Source organism: Dryobates pubescens, chromosome 36, assembly GCF_014839835.1.
Source record: "Dryobates pubescens isolate bDryPub1 chromosome 36, bDryPub1.pri, whole genome shotgun sequence".
NCBI classification, from domain to species: domain Eukaryota; kingdom Metazoa; phylum Chordata; class Aves; order Piciformes; family Picidae; genus Dryobates; species Dryobates pubescens.
In genome coordinates this window covers 1,564,254-1,580,072 of record NC_071647.1, presented here as the reverse complement: position 1 = coordinate 1,580,072, position 15,819 = coordinate 1,564,254, and the positions used below count along the sequence as shown (strand labels likewise).

The window sequence follows — 15,819 nt, the reverse complement described above, 5'->3', positions numbered from 1 at the left end:
TGGAAGGATCTGGGGAGGGGGGTGTCTGGAATTTGCTGGTGGAGGGAGCTGGAATTCGCTGCTGTGGGGCTGGCAGCTGGGACTGGGGCTGGGAGGGGGGCCGGGGGAGAAGGTTCTGAGGAGCGGAGCAGGTTCTGGGTAGAGCTCAGCCCTCAGCACAGGGATTAGAGGAGGGGCGGGGGGGCGGTGCTGAGTGCCTGCCAGCTCCCCCTCCCCCCCAGCGTGACATCTTCCTCTTCCTCCCTTTACAGCCAACACCAGGCAGGAGGGATGGGGCATCCCCAAACGCCAACGTGCCCCCGGAGGGGACCTTCCCCTGGGGGGGGCCCAAGACCGTGGTGCTGCGGAAGAGCTCCCAGGGGGGGTTTGGCTTCACCCTTCGGCACTTCATCGTCTACCCCCCGGAGTCAGCAGTTCACTCCACCACCAAGGTAGGGCTGGGGACTGGGGGTGGGGGCGTGGAGACCCTCCCCACACAGCCAGGGCTGCTGGAGAGGGGCTCTGAGGGGCTGTGGTTGGATGCTGGAGGGGGTCCGAGGATCGTCCGTTGTCAGCAGAGCTGAATCCAGCTGCTGTGGCAGGGGGGAGGTGACACCCGGGCAGGATCCTGGTGGATCCCCTCCCCCACTGCCACCCTGCCTTGTCCCCACCTGCCCCCAGGTTGCCAACTGCTCTGTTGTCAGCAGAGTTTGGTGCTGCCAGGGCCTGGGGCAGGGCTCTGTGCTCCTGCTGCCTCAGCAGAGCTGCTGGCTGCTCAGCCAGATGTGCAGGCAGATGTGCAGCCACGTCCCTCAGCAGGGTTGTGCTGAGCCCAGCCGGGGTGCCAGGGCTTGCAGGGTCTCTCCGAGCTCTGGTGCCAGGCCAGATGCCCACAGCTGCCGCAGTGAGGTGGGGATTGGTCTCTTCTCCCCAGCATCAGCTGAAAGGGGAGGAGAAGACCTCAGGCTGCGCCAGGGGAGGCTTAGGTTGGCCATGGGGAAGGATTCCTGTGCTGCAGGGGCGGTCAGGGCTTGGCACAGGCTGCCCAGGGAGGTGGTGGAGTCCCCAGCCCTGGGAGGTGCTCCAGAACCCTGTGGCCATGGCGCCAGGGGCTGGGGGCCAGGGCGGTGCTGGGTTGCAGGTTGGGCTCTCAGAGATCTTCCCTCCGGTTCCACCGCGCCCCAGACCCGCTCCAAACCCTGCCGGGGCAAGGGTCTGATCCTGCCCTGTGGCGCTGGGCACCGGGGCCGAGCCTCACGGCGTGGGGAAGAGGCAGGCGAGCGGCGGGAGGTGGCGGTGCCGGTGTCAGGGGGTGGCGGTGCCGGTGTCAGGGGGTGGCGGTGCCGGTGGCAGTGCCGGTGTCAGGGGGTGGCGGTGCCGGTGTCAGGGGGTGGCGGTGCCGGTGTCAGGGGGTGGCGGTGCCGGTGGCAGTGCCGGTGTCAGGGGGTGGCGGTGCCGGTGTCAGGGGGTGGCGGTGCCGGTGTCAGGGGGTGGCGGTACCGGTGGCAGTGCCGGTGTCAGGGGGTGGCGGTGCCGGTGGCAGTGCCGGTGTCAGGGGGTGGCGGTACCGGCGGTGCCTATAGCGGTGCCGGTGTCAGGGGGTGGCGGTGCCGGTGTCAGGGGGTGGCGGTACCGGTGGCAGTGCCGGTGTCAGGGGGTGGCGGTGCCGGTAGCGGTGCCGGTGTCAGGGGGTGGCGGTGCCGGTAGCAGTGCCGGTGTCAGGGGGTGGCGCTGCCGGTGTCAGGAGGTGGCGGTGCCGGTGGCGCTGCCGGTGTCAGGAGCTGTCGGTGCCGGTGCCGGTGGCGCTGCCGGTGTCAGGAGCTGGCGGTGCCGGTGACTGGAGGCTGGGAATAGCTGCGGGCCGAGGGCGCGGCCGCGGCTGGCTCAGCACCCGCGGGGGCCGGCGGGCAGCCAGGTCCGGGGGCTGAGTTTCGGTGGCGTTGACTCAGCAGGGAGGGGGACGGCAAAGCTGCCTTCGCCCTGCCGCGCTTCGGGGCGCCGCCGGCGCCCGGCCTCAGCCCCAGCCCTGGGAGCGGGGTTGCTGGGGTGCCCCGAGGGCTGGGAAGGGCTGTGGGGTGCTGCAGGGTGAGGAGGGGCAGGGAGAGGGGCGAGGCCATGCCCTTAGGGACACTTGGTGGCCCCAGGCTCCTGCTGTGGCAGCCACGTGTGGGCATCTCCTCCTTGGAAGGGCTGAAGACCAGGTTGGATGGGACCTTGAGCAACCTGGGCCGGCAGGAGGTGTCCCTGCCCGTGGCAGGGGGGCTGGAACTGGATGATCCTGCAGGTCCCTTCCAGCCCAAACCACTCCCTGATTCTCATTTGGTGCCAGCTGTGTGCCAAGGCTGTGCCAAGGCTGTGGCTTTCCCTTCCCACCATCCCTTCAGCTTCCTCACAGGGAACATCCTCCTGGCACAATGGGTTGGAGGCTGCTCCTTTCCCAGCCCCCTAGAGAGACCTCTCCCCCGACCTGGGGACATCAGAGCTGTGGCTGGTGAAGCCTCTTGGCCACAGCCAGGCTTGTGCCCCCCTAGAGAGGGCACTTGGGGAGTGAGAAATCCCCTCCCAGGTGTCCAGGTCCCTCCTGGGGGCCCACAGCCCAGGGTGCAGCTGGCTCTCCAGGGCTGGGGTGGGGTGGGTGGGGTTGGGGGGACGGTCAGCAGTGTGGGTGCAGCCCCATGTGGGTGCCAAGACCCCAGCTTGGGCACCCCTCTGGGGGTGGGTGCCCAGGACAGGAGCCCAGGGACGCAGTTCCCACCCCAGGGGACAGAGCTGTGTGGCTCCCACTGCTGTCCCCTGCCTGTGAGTGGGGAGGGGGTGGCAAACCCCCCCCCCCACCCTGCCACCCCCTCTGCAATGCCAGCCACAGCCCTGGCAGCCTGCCCTGTACAGCCAGAGGCTGCAGAGATGCCACCTCCCCCCCCTCCCCCCCCAGCCATGGGGACATTTCCTCTGCCAGATAATTGCAGGGCTAATTATAACCTCTGCTGACCGGGGGGGGGGGGGTGGGGGAGGACCTCTGGGGACGCCTGCGCAAAGCTGTCCCCCCCCCCGGGGGTCCCTGCCACTGGGACCTGCTGCCAGCATGCTGTGGTGGCATGGGTGCCAGTGGGCACCCTCGTCCCTCCCCTGGGACCCCACTGCAAGGGCTCAGGGTGGCCCAGGAGTGAGGTGAGAAGGGCCTGGCCGGGCCCCTTCCTGCTGCCCTGCCCCCAGGCTGTCCCCTTGCCTGGCAGCTGGGTCTAGGGAGGGGGCTCTGGTGGGTCCTGCTCCCTGCCCACCAGTGGGGCTCTGAGTGGGTGGCACAGCTGGATGCAGTGCCAGGGCTGAGGAGGGACCTGCAGGTCCCACGAGGGGCACTGTGGGGCTGGCAGCCCTCGGGTCCCCTCCCAGACCCTTCTTGTTGCCCCCCCCCCCCCCAGCAGGCACTGCCTGGCACAGCCACCAAGCAAAGGCTTCTCTCTTTTCTTGGCAGGAGGAGGAGAATGGGAACCGAACAGGTGAGGCCTGGCACTGTGCCACCCCGGGGACCCTGGCACTGTGCCACCCCAGGCACCCTGGCACAGGGCTCGTCGCCACCCGGGCGGGTGGGCACAGGGCTCCAGAGGGTCATGGGGGCCGGGGGACAGTGGTCACAGAGGGCCAGGGGGACACCGTGGGGACACAGCTCACTGTCTGCACTGCCCTGAGCATGAGCTGGCACCGGTGACAGCTTGGTGACACTTGGCACACCAGGCTGGCTCAGCGTCCCCAAAGCCCTTGGGAGGTTCGCTGCCCCTCGTGCCCAAGGGGGTTTGTCCCCAGGCTGGAGGGGTCCTGGCCAAGCCAGCACCAAGCTCTGCAGCTGGTGGGTGGCTTGGGCGAGCAGGGGGTGTCTGGGGACAGGGACATGGCCCTGCTGTGCCGCCAGAGGCTGGCAGTGACGTGAGTGGATGTGAAGGCGTCAGGAGGCATCGGCGCTGGCACCGGCGACGAGGAGCCAGGGCTCTGCTCCCCAGGGGAGCTGATGCGGGCAGAGCTGTCCAGACCTGGCACCCAGTGCCCAGCAGGGCTAGGAGGGGACGTGCCAGGGCTGGGAGATGTCCTCTGGGGCATCCCTTTTCCCTCTGCCATCCCCCTGCTGTCCCCGTGCCCACCCAACCCTTGCACCACTTGATGGCTTTTGCTCTTGCAGAGGGTTGGGGATGGGCAGGGCTTGGGGAGGGGGCAGGTGTGGGAAGGGGGGGCAGGTTTGGGGGGTGGGGGCAGGTTTGGGGGGTGGGGGCAGGTGTGGTGAGGGGCCACACACACACACACTAGTGCTGGGGAGGGGCCACGAGTGCCAGGTGGGGACACAACTGCCTGGGGGACACAAAGTGAGGCTTTGCCCGGGGCAGGACCCTGGCAGCAGGAGTAGGCAGCGCTGCTATGGGTTTGGGGAGGCGAGGAGGGGACCCTGAGGGACCAAAGCTGCTTCTTGCCGGGCCAGAGGGTCCCTGACACTTGGTGCCCCCCGGAGCAGGGCCCCCCCGGAGCCGCCTGGAGCCCATGGACACCATCTTCGTGAAGAGCGTGCGTGAGGAGGGGCCGGCTCACCAGGCTGGGCTCCACACCGGTGAGTGCCACGGCCTGGGCTGCCCAGGCCCTGGAGCTGGCCCCAGGCTGCTGCCCCTGCTCTGCCAGGGCCTTTCCTGCTTGCTCTGCTCTTCCCCCCCATGCCCCCTGCAGTCCTTTCTGTCTCTCCCCCCTGGCTCCTCCTTGCTCCCAGGCTCTGCTCTCTTGGCCCCGGCCCGAGAGGCTGAGAGCAGTGTTGGGATCTCCATGGCTGGGGCTGGCTTTGGGATCTCCATGGCTTAGGCTGGCTTTGGGATCTCCATGGCTTAGGTTGGCTTTGGGATCTCCATGGCTTAGGTTGGCTTTGGGATCTCCATGGCTTAGATTGGTTTTGGGATCTCCATGGCTTAGGTTCACTTTGGGATCTCCATGGCTTAGGTTGGCTTTGGGATCTCCATGGCTTAGGTTGGCTTTGGGATCTCTATGGCTTAGGTTGGCTTTGGGATCTCCATGGCTGGGGCTGGCTTTGGGATCTCCATGGCTTAGGTTCACTTTGGGATCTCCATGGCTTAGGTTGGCTTTGGGATCTCCATGGCTTAAGCAGGCTTTGGGATCTCCATGGCTTAGGTTGGCTTTGGGATCTCCATGGCTTAGGTTGGCTTTGGGATCTCCATGGCTTAGATTGGTTTTGGGATCTCCATGGCTTAGGTTGGCTTTGGGATCTCCATGGCTTAGGTTGGCTTTGGGATCTCCATAGCTTAGGTTGGCTTTGGGATCTCCATGGTTTAGGTTGGCTTTGGGATCTCCATGGTTTAGGTTGGCTTTGGGATCTCCATGGCTTAGGTTCACTTTGGGATCTCCATGGCTTAGGTTGGCTTTGGGATCTCCATGGCTTAGGTTGGCTTTGGGATCTCTATGGCTTAGGTTGGCTTTGGGATCTCCATGGCTTAGGTTCACTTTGGGATCTCCATGGCTTAGGTTGGCTTTGGGATCTCCATGGCTTAGGTTGGCTTTGGGATCTCCATGGCTGGGGCTGGCTTTGGGATCTCCATGGCTTAGGTTCACTTTGGGATCTCCATGGCTGGGGCTGGCTTTGGGGTCCCCACAGGTCCCCTTGTCACACAGGGCATGGCTTTGCTGCTGGAGAGCCATCTCTGCTCATGCTCAAACCCTGCTGTGGGTGCCCCTGGGGCCAGCCAGGTGCCACCATCTCCACAGCCACTCGTGACACTGTGCTCTCCCCCAGGGGACCGGCTGGTCAAGGTGAATGGGGAGAGCATCATTGGCAAAACCTACTCCCAGGTCATTGCCCTGATCCAGAACAGGTGAGTCCCTGTCCTGGGGCTGGGGGGGTGACGTGAAGGGGACACATCACAGCGGGCACTGTCCCCCCTTGGCTGTCCCCTGGGCTGTTAGGAGCCACGAGTCAGTGGCTGGAGGGGCACAGGGCCAGGCAGTGCCATGCTGTGACCTTTATGGGGACACATTCAGACCCTTGGGGGGCAGCTGGCCAGGCATGAGGGTGGGCTGGCAGGGGACAGATGGGGACCAATCCTGGCCTGACCCCTTGTGCCTTCTCCCTGCAGTGATGATGTGCTGGAGCTCTCCATCATGCCCAAGGATGAGGACATCCTCCAGCTGGTGAGTGCTGGGTGGGTGCCAGGGACCAGGCTCAGGGTCCCTGGTGTGGCTTTCCCAGGCCATGCCAATGCTCCTGTCCCACCAGACCCCAGGGACTGCTCTGCCCCTGCCCACACTTGTCCCATGTCTTGGGCTGGGGTGGCCAAGTGCCCTTTGGGGACACTTGGGGACAGGTCCCTGCCAGCATCCCTGGAGGAGCAATGAGTGCAGAAATGGAGGTCCCAGGGGGGTTCAAGGCAGGAGGGGTGAGAGATGCATCCCTTGGGGTTTTTTGGGGGGGCATCCTTAGTTGTAGGTGGGGACAAGCCCTGGGGGTGTTGAGCTTGGAGCAGAACAGCCCCAGAGGGGATCTGCAAGAGCTAAAGGCTGGGGGGCAAGAGGCTGGGGCCAGGCTCTGCTCAGTGCTGCCCAGGGACAGGGCAAGGGGCACAAAGTGGAGCCCAGGAGGTTCCACCTGAGCAGGAGGAGAAAGCTGCTTGGTGTGAGGCTGCTGGAGGCCTGGAGCAGGCTGCCCAGAGAGGTTGTGGAGAGCTCCCAACCCCCCCTGGGCACTGTGCTGCTGGGCAGGCTGCTGGGGGAGCCCTGCTGGGGCAGGGGGGGTTGGACTGGGTGATCCCTTCCAACCCCACCGTGCTGGGATCCCTGCGGTGGGAACAGGGGGGCAGCATCCCCAGCCCCCACCATGCTGACCCCCTGTGTCCCCCCCCAGGCATACTCACAGGATGCCTACCTGAAGGGCAATGAGCCCTACTCCGGCGGGGCACAGAGCATCCCGGAGCCCCCTCCCATCTGCTACCCACGGAAGACCTACCCCTTCCAGGCACGGGGCACCGAGTCCCCCCCGGGCCAGCCGCCGGACCCCCGTGCCCACCGCCCGGCCGCCGCCGGCTCCTCCTCCCCGCTCGGCACAGCCGCAGCCCCCAGCGCCCGCAGCGAGCCGGGCGGCAGCCCCGCGCATCGCCCCCACGAAGCACAGCCTGGGGGTCCCCCCCCACGCCCCGCTGCCCACCACGGGCACCCCGCGGGCTCCTCCCGCCCCAGCCGCTCCGCCGCCGTCACATCCTCCAAGCCCGAGCGCTACGGGATCCCTCCCGGCACCTCCTACGGCGTCCCCAAGGCCCTCCCGGAGCACCGGACTCACTGCGGCTTCAAAGAGGGCGTCGGGGGGCTGGCAGGGACTAGCCCCCAGCGTGTGCCCGGCCGCCAGGAGTGCCAGCAGGCTCTGTCCCGCTGGTTTTCCAGCCAGGAGCCCCGGCGGAGCTCGTCGGAGGAGCGGCGGCGCGCCCTGCCCCCCCGCTACCGCAGCGTCTCGCAGGACAGGCTGGGAGGGGGCTCAGCAGTGACCCGCCGGGGCTGGCCCCACAGCGCATCCCACGATACCCTCCTGCAGCCCTCCCGGGAGGGCTGGGCACCCCGTGCCCGCTCCGACCACTACCTGGGCAGGTACGGCCGCTCCATGGAGGCGCTGGAGCCCAGCGCTCTGCTGTCCTCTCACCTCTCCCCGGCCAGGGGCTGCCGGGCCCCCGCCGCCGCCGCTGCCGGCGTCGCCGGACAACCCATCCCGCACGGCTCCTTTGCGCCTTCCTCTTCCTCCTCCTCCTCGTCGTCGAGGGAGCCGGTGCAGAAGCATCCCTCGCAGCCCAACCTGCAGGACGAGTCGGGTTACATCGGGTACCGCAGCTACAGCCCTTCCTTCCAGCGCCGCACCGGGCTCCTGCACGCCCTCTCCTTCCGCGACCCAGCTTTTGGTGGCCTGCCCACCTTCAACATCTCCCAGAGGACCCCCACGTCGCTTCCGGAAAGGGTGGTCCCCACCCTCTCACCACCCACCAGCACCACCGCCGCCGCCGCCAGCAGCGGTCCCTCGCCGGCTCGCAGCGCGCCGGAGGGCAGCAGGCGGCCGGAGCCGCCGGAGGAGCGGAGGGAGGAGGTGGTGCTGAGGCAGAAGCCGCCCACGGGGCGCAAGGTGCCGGTTCCCCTGCGGCAGATGAACTTTGTCTTCCCCGAGGGGGTGAAGGAGGCGGACGTCGGTGGCCCTCCGCTGGCGGCTGGCAAAGGGGAGAAGCCGGGGGCCGAGCGGCAGGGCTGGCGGCTGGCACCGCTGGCAGCCCCCGAGGACTCGCTGGCCTCCATCCCCTTCATCGGTGAGTCAGAGGGGCTGGGGGCAGCTCCGGGAGAGGGGGGTTGGCTCCTGCCGTGCCGGGGAAGGCAGGTTTTGGGGAGGACAGGGCACAGTGTGTGGCCTCAGAGCAGCCTTATGGGGCCAGGGCAGGGATGGGGAGGGGAGGCACCAGCAGTGCCCAGCACCCCACTGTGCCCAACAGCCCCTTTGAGCGTGTTGTCCCCACACAGGGCTGCAGGAGTGGGGGATGTGGTGCTGGAATTTGGGCTCATCCCTCCCCCTCTTGCCCTGCACCCTCTGCCCAGACCCTGGCAGCTCTTTCTGGGTGTGGCTGGGTGTGAACTGGAGCCCTGCATGCTCCTGCTCTGCTCCTAAGTGGGCACAGGGATGTGACCTGCTGCTCCCTGTCTCACTTGGGGGCTCCCTGCTTGGCCACTTCTGCCCCTGGGCACCTAAATGGGTCTGGGAGAGCTGCCAGCTCTGCCCTGTGCCTGTGCCTGGGGAGGGACCCCAGGGCTGGATGGGGATGGAGGGGATGGGATGGGGGTGGGATGGGATAGGATGGGATGGAGATGGGGATAGGGTGGGATGGGGATAGGGTGGGATGGAGATGGGGATAGGATGGGATGGGATAGGATGGGATGGGATAGGATGGGATGGAGATGGGGATAGGGTGGGATGGGGATAGGATGGGGATAGGATAGGATGGGATAGGATGGGATGGGATAGGATGGGATGGGATAGGATGGGATGGAGATGGGGATAGGATGGGATGGAATAGGATGGGAAGAAATGGGCTGGGGGTCTGCAGGGTTGCTCTGCAAGAGGGGCTGGTTGCTCCAGTGCCTCCTGGCTTTACTGGCAGTGGAAGCACATCCCCCAGCCCACCCCAGCCCCCTGCCACCTCCCCACCTCACTAAGAAGCTCTGGGAGACCCCAGCGTGGGCTTCCCCTGCCCCATCCCGTGACCCCCCACCCCTGCAACGCTGCCCACCCCTCTCACAGACGAACCCACCAGCCCCAGCATCGACCTGAAGGCCAAGCACGTCCCTGCCTCCTCCGTGGTCTCCAGTGCCATGAACTCCGCTCCCGCCGTGGCCACCAGCCCCTCCTCGCCCACCTTCGCCTTCGCCCTCAGCCGCCACTACTCCCAGGACTGCAGTGAGTGCTGGGGGGTGGGAGCTCTGGACAAGGGGGTCCCCAGCAGGGCAGCAGCCCAGAGGGGGAAACCACAACCCTGCCCATGTCCTCCTCCCCCCCTGGCAGGCAGCATCAAGGCTGGTCGCCGCTCCTCCTACCTCCTGGCCATCACCACCGAGCGCTCCAAGTCCTGCGACGATGGTCTGAACGCCTTTCGGGATGAGGGGAAGCTCCTCAGGTAGGGTTGGACCTCCCTCCCCCCACCCCTAAACCTCCCTGCTCCCAACCCCCCCTGCTCCCAGCCATAGAATTCCCACATGGGGTTGGGCTGGGCTGGAAAAGCTCTCCCAAGGTCGTCCACGTCTAACCATCAACCCCAACGCCGGCCGCCGGCCATCCAGCCCTGCCCACGGCACACACACAGCTTTCTTGAGCATCTCCCTGCTGCTGTGTGGCTCCCCCCTGCCACCCCACTCACAGGGGGCTGCTCTTCCTCCCCCTCCCCACCAGGAGGATGCCCAGCCGGGTGCCCAGCCTCCGCATGCTGAGGAGCTTCTTCACTGACGGGGTGAGTGGTGGCTGCTGGCGCGGGCGCCGGCGGCGCCCCTCGTCCTGGGGACCTCTGTGGGAGGGTTGCCCGGGGTTGCTCTGCTTGGCTGGGGCACTGGTGCCCAGGGCATCACCCCAAGGGTGTTGCCTGCTCCCCTCCCCAGTCTCTGGACAGCCTTGGCACGTCCGAAGATGCCCGCTCCAAACGGCACTCAACCTCCGACCTCTCGGACGTGCCGCTGAGCGCCGTGAGGAAGGAGGGATGGCTCCACTGCAAGCAGATCCTCACCAAAAAGGGGAAGGTAGGCAGGGGTCTCCCCTCCAAGGCCTGACCCCTCCCCCCTCCCCCCTCCTTGGCCTCACAATAGAATTCTCTTTGGGTTGGAAAAGCCTTCATCCAAGTCCAACCTTCAACCTGACACCGCCGTGGCCACCAAAGCCTGGCCCCAAGTGCCATGGCCACAGGTTGCCAGAGCAGCTCCAGGGGTGGGGACTCCACCACCCCCCTGGGCAGCCTGTGCCAGTCCCTGACCACTCTGGCAGGACAGAATTTGGTCCTCATGTCCAGCCTAACCCTCCCCTGGCACAGTTTCAGGCCATTTCCTCTCCTCCTATCACCTGAGACTAGAGAGAAGAGACCAACCCCCAGCTCACTCCAGCCTCTTCTCCAGGCTGAACAACCCCAGCTCCCTCAGCCTCTCCTCGCAGGGCTGTGCTCCAGACCCCTCCCCAGCCTTGTGCTCCAGACCCCTCCCCAGCCTCCTTGCCCTTCTCTGGACACGCTCAAGTGTCTCGATGCCCTTCTTAAACTCACCAGGGCTGAGCTGAGGGGCAGGAGAACCTCCCTCAGCCTGCTGGCCACACTCTTCAGGATGCCCACCCTAGGATGCCCTTTGGCCTTCTTGGCCATCAGGGCAGCCCAGAGCTGGACACAAGTCCTCCAGGTGTGTCCTAACCAGTGCTGAGCACAGGGCCAGAAGGGACTTCCCCTCTCCTGCTGGCCACACTGTTCCTGGTGCAAGCCAGGCCGCCGGGGACCTCGGGGCGGGGGGCGAGCGGGCAGGCATGAACCCAACCCCCGCTGACCCTTCGGTCCCTCCACCCCCCACGGACTCTTCTCCCCCTCCCCTGCAGAAGGTCGGCGGAGGCATCCGGCAGTGGAAGCGCGTCTTCGCCGTGCTGCGCGCTCCCTCGCTCTACCTGAGCAAGGACCGGCGGGAGGCTGCCCCCTGCGCCCCGGCCCCAGGTGAGGAGGAGCCTCCGATCAGCATCCGAGCCAGCCTGGTGGACATCTCCTACAGCGACACCAAGAGGAAGCACGTCTTCCGCCTGACGACCGCTGACTTCTGTGAATATCTCTTTCAGGCAGAGGATCGGGAGGATATGCTGGCCTGGATCAAAGCCATCAGGGAGCACAGCAAGGCGGAGGGCGAGGTGAGAGCCACCATGGGGCTCCTCCTCCTGCCTGCCCGCCCGCCCCTGGCTCTCTTCCCCGGCGCTAAAACACAAACCACAAACCAAAACCCAACCCAGCCCAAGCCAGCAAGCAAAGCAACCTGCCTCCAGCTCTCTTCCACCTCTGCTGCCTTTGAGCTGCTTCCCCCTTTAAGGCCGGGGCCGAGCGCGGGGCTGGACGCTCCCCGGCTGGGTGCTCCCAGGGGGGCACCGGGGGTGGAGGGCGTCCTGGTGGTCGAGAAGAGTGGGGCTTGGTCAGCCTTGGCTGGTCAGGGGCATTGTGGTGGTCAAGAAAAGCATGGTTTGGCCAAGCTTGGCCAGCTATGGTGGTCGAGAAGAGTGGGGTTTGGACATCCTTGGCTACCTGTGGTGGTCAGGAGTGGGGTTTGGACATCCTTGGCCAGCTATGGTGGTCAAGAGTGGGGTTTGGTCAGCCTTGGCCAGCTATGGTGGTCAAGAGTGGGGTTTGGTCAGCCTTGGCCACCTGTGGTGGTCAGGAGTGGGGTTTGGTCAGCCTTGGCCAGCTATGATGGCCAAGAGGAGTGAGGTTTGGTCAGCCTTGGCCACCTGTGGTGGTCAGGAGTGGGGTTTGATCAGCCTTGGCTACCTGTGGTGGTCAGGAGTGGGGTTTGGTCATCCTTGGCCACCTGTGGTGGTCAGGAGTGGGGTTTGGTCAGCCTTGGCCAGCTATGATGGCCAAGAGGAGTGGGGTTTGGTCAGCCTTGGCCACCTGTGGTGGTCAGGAGTGGGGTTTGGTCAGCCTTGGCCACCTGTGGTGGTCAGGAGTGGGGTTTGGTCAGCCTTGGCTGCCTGTGGTGGTCAGGAGAGGACTTTTGGCCAACCTTGGCCAGCCAGGGGCATTGTGGTGGTCAAGAGTGGGGTTTGGTCAACCATTGTGGTGGTCAAGAAGAGCATGATTTGGCCAGCCTTGGCCAGCCAGGGGTGCACAAGGACTGGCAGGCACCATGGTGTCCAGGAAGACCTCTCCCTGGAGGTGTTCAGGACCAGGCTGGATGAGGCCCTGAGCAGTCTGGGCTGGTGGGAGGGGTCCCTGCCCATGGCAGGGGGCTTGGAACTGGCTGATCTTGAAGGTCCCTTCCAGCCCAAACCCATTTCATGAATCTCTTGAGTGTGGTTTGGCCAACCTTGGGCAGCCAGGGGTGCCCAGGGCCTGGTGGGCATCGTGGTGTCCCAGAAGGTCATGGTTTGGCCAACCTTGGCCAGGGCAGGGTGTGCCAGGCTGCTTGGCACTGCGGCTCCATGCCAGGCAGTGCTGGTGCTGGAACCACTGGTGGCATTTGGTTGTGTGATGGCTCTGCCATGGCGAGTTTTGTGTCTCTGTTGGTGGAGAGAGGTTTGGCAGGGAGCTCCTTGCCTGCCTCGGGGCACGGTGCCCATGCGGCGGTGCCAGGGTTGGTGCCAGGTTGGTGTTGAGCCCTGGCCGGGCAGCTGTGGTCTGTGCAATGAGTTGCTCGGGTCTGAGACGGGCAGAGCTGCTCCCTGGGGCCGTGGGCTCCAAGCAGAGGATCTGTGGGGCAGGAGGTGCCAGCGCTGGGCTGGCTGTGTGCCCAGGGTGCCAGGGTGGCAGTGATCATGCCAAGGCTGCGGCAGCTCCAGCCCTGGCAGGGGTGTTGAGCTCGGAGTGGTCTCTGTTTGTGTGTGGCACAGGGAGCTTGGCAAGGCTGGCAGCAGCAGTGCAGGCAGGATGCTGCCAGGCTGGAGCACGCGGAGCCAGCTGGGTACCCCCCGGGCTGAGCACCCTGTGGGCAGCACCCCTCAGGATGGGTGCATGTCTTTGGAGACACGGTGGAGACCTGTGTGCCCTGGCAGGGGCTGCCAGAGGCGTGAGTGTGCCAGGGAGGGCCTCGAGCCTCTGCTGCCAGCTTGGACACCGGAGACGGCGGCGGGGCAGCGAGCGCCGGCGGGCACCGACTGCTGCGGGGCAGAGGGCACCGGGGCCTGCCCTTGCCCTGGTCCTGCCTGGCACTGCAGGGCGCTGGTGTGCCCGGGGTGGATGTGCTGCTCAAGCTCTCCCTTCCCCTCTTGTCTCTGCCTCCCCAGGACCCCGGGTTTGCCAGCCAGGCTCTAATCAGCAAGAAGCTAAACGACTATCGGAAAGTGAGGTACGGCCCCTGGGCACGGTGGGCACCGCCCCCCCCCACCCCCCCAGACCTCTGTTCACCTCCAGACCAAAGCTGTGGAGCCAAAGCGGTGCCTGCCAGAGCAGGGTGGTGCTGCCAAGCCCAGCTGGGCAGCGCTGGGCAGTGCTGGGGAGGGGGACGCCGGCAGCACCCCCGCTTTGCTCCGGGTGCCAGCGGGGCCTGGTCCCAACCTGACTGGCACCCAGCAAAGGGGTAAGGCATCTCAGTGCTTTATCCAGCGTGGGTGCAGCCCTGTGGGCGTGGGCATGGATGCCAGGTAGCTGGAGAGAGAGAGAGAGAGATGCCAATGTGTTGCTGGGAGGTGTTGCCCTCCACCACCACCAAGCTGAGCCCACCCCTCCCCTGCTCTCTTGGCAGCCCCGCGGGTGCCAAGCCAGATTCCTCGCCCAAGGGCTCTCGTGGGCTGGGCATCAGGGCAGAGTTCCTGAAGCAGAGTGGAAGCAGCACTCCCAGGGCACCCCGGCAGGATGTGGCTTGTCACGAAAGGTAGGTGCCAGCCCCGCGGCCTGGGGGCAACCTTGGCACAGCAGCCCAGCCTGGGAGGGGCTGGGAGGGACCCTCTGCAGAGCACCCAGCCCAAGCCCCCTGCCCAGGCAGAGCCACCCAGGGAAGGTCACTCAGGAGCACATCCAGGGGGGGTTGGAAGCTCTCTCCAGAGCTGGAGGCTCCAGCACCTCCCTGGGCAGCCTGCTCCAGGCCTCCAGCAGCCTTCAGCTCAAGAAGTTCCTCCTCATGTTCAGGAGGAGCTTCTCCTGTGCCCCTTTTGTGCCCACTGCCCCTTGGCCTGGCACTGGGCACCGCTGCCAACAGCCTGGCCCCAGCCTCCTGCCACCCACCCTTGAGCTGTTGATCAGCACTGATCAGGTGCCCCCAGGCTGCTCTTCCTCCACACTCAGCCTTCTCCTCCCCTCAGAGCTGTCCCAGGCCCCTTCAGCATCTCTGCAGAGCCCTTTTGCTGTGCCCTCTCCAGCAAGTCCCTGAGGTCCTCCACTGAGCTGGGGCAGCCCAGAGCTGGTCCCAGTCCGCACTGTGGCCCTCACCAGGGCTGAGCTGAGGGGCAGCAGGACCCCCTCAGCCTGCTGGCCTCCCTCTCCTCGCTGCCCACCCAGGATGCCCTTTGGCCTTCTTGGCCACCGGGGCGCCCCAGATCTGCCCATCCTCCTTGTCCCCCCTGGGGGGGCAGCAGGGATGCTCTTCCCACTGGTCCCAGCTGACAAGCAAGCAACCCTGTGGGGCTTTTTTCTCCTCCCCAGATGAAAGCAGCTCCCAGAAACCCCTTGGGGCATCAACATATGAAGAAGAACAAGAAATCCTGCCCACAGGGCCTTCGGCGTCAGGCTGGAGGAGTGCCAGCCCGCCCCGGACAAAAAGGTACGGCCACAAGGCGTCAGTGCCAGCCCTTGGGGGGGCCCCTGTGCAGCCCTGGCACCTCCATCACCCCCCTGCCTGTCCTGCCAGACGTCCCTCTGATCGTGGAAGCTGCTGCAAGGTGGTCGGAGGACCGGGGGCTGGAGTACTGGGCATCTACCGCTGTGCCCCTCCGGCAACAACGCCGTGGTGTCCAGCCTGCCAGGAGCAGCTCAACAAGGGAGCCACCGAGATCAACCTGCAGATGAGGTGAGGCCAGCCTGGCCCTGGCCCCCAGCCCTGGCACTGGCCTGGCCCCAGGCCTCTGGGGTGTCCTTGGGGGATGGCCGTCCTGGTCTGTGGTTCCATCTCTGTTTCCCTCACGATCATCTCTGTCTCCATCACCATCTCTGTCTCTAACCTCCTCCTCCTTCCTATCTCCATCATTGTTCCTCTATCCAGCCTGATCCCCTTCCCTGCCTCCATCCCCACCCCTGCCTCCCTTCCCTGCCTCTGCCCCCCTCCCTTCCCCCCTTCTCTGCCTCCCTTCTCTGCCTCCCTCCCCTTCCCTGCCTCCATCCCCACCCCTGCCTCCCTTCCCTGCCTCTCTCCCCTTCTCTGCCTCCCTTCTCTGCCTCCCTCCCCTTCCCTGCTTCCATCCCCACCCCTGCCTCCCTCCCCTTCTCTGCCTCCCTCCCCTTCTCTGCCTCCCTCCCCTTCCCTGCTTCCATCCCCACCCCTGCCTCCCTCCCCTTCCCTGCCTCCCTCCCCTTCCCTGTCTCCCTCCCCACCCCTGCCTCCCTTCCCATCCCTGCCTCCCTCCCCTTCCCTGCCTCCATCCCCTTCCCTGCCTCCATCCCTGCCTCCCTCCCCTTCCCTGCCTCCATCCCCTTC

General features: G+C 66.0%; 1 protein-coding gene across 1 annotated transcript in view; it reads left to right on the top strand.

Moving 5' to 3' along the window:
* The first annotated feature begins 355 nt into the window (after nucleotides 1-355).
* ARHGAP23 (Rho GTPase activating protein 23) overlaps nucleotides 356-15,819 on the top strand; it is a 15,811-nt gene continuing 347 nt past the window's right edge. Inside the window, exons 1-15 of the mRNA XM_054176602.1 lie at nucleotides 356-431; nucleotides 3,452-3,476; nucleotides 4,478-4,570; nucleotides 5,756-5,834; nucleotides 6,096-6,150; nucleotides 6,860-8,294; nucleotides 9,278-9,433; nucleotides 9,539-9,650; nucleotides 9,923-9,980; nucleotides 10,126-10,263; nucleotides 11,096-11,207; nucleotides 11,327-11,395; nucleotides 13,478-13,539; nucleotides 13,936-14,064; nucleotides 14,832-14,949. Of these exons, the coding sequence (XP_054032577.1) occupies nucleotides 4,504-4,570; nucleotides 5,756-5,834; nucleotides 6,096-6,150; nucleotides 6,860-8,294; nucleotides 9,278-9,433; nucleotides 9,539-9,650; nucleotides 9,923-9,980; nucleotides 10,126-10,263; nucleotides 11,096-11,207; nucleotides 11,327-11,395; nucleotides 13,478-13,539; nucleotides 13,936-14,064; nucleotides 14,832-14,949 (2,590 nt within the window). The 5' untranslated portion in view covers nucleotides 356-431; nucleotides 3,452-3,476; nucleotides 4,478-4,503. The remainder of the gene's footprint in view (nucleotides 432-3,451; nucleotides 3,477-4,477; nucleotides 4,571-5,755; nucleotides 5,835-6,095; nucleotides 6,151-6,859; nucleotides 8,295-9,277; nucleotides 9,434-9,538; nucleotides 9,651-9,922; nucleotides 9,981-10,125; nucleotides 10,264-11,095; nucleotides 11,208-11,326; nucleotides 11,396-13,477; nucleotides 13,540-13,935; nucleotides 14,065-14,831; nucleotides 14,950-15,819) is intronic.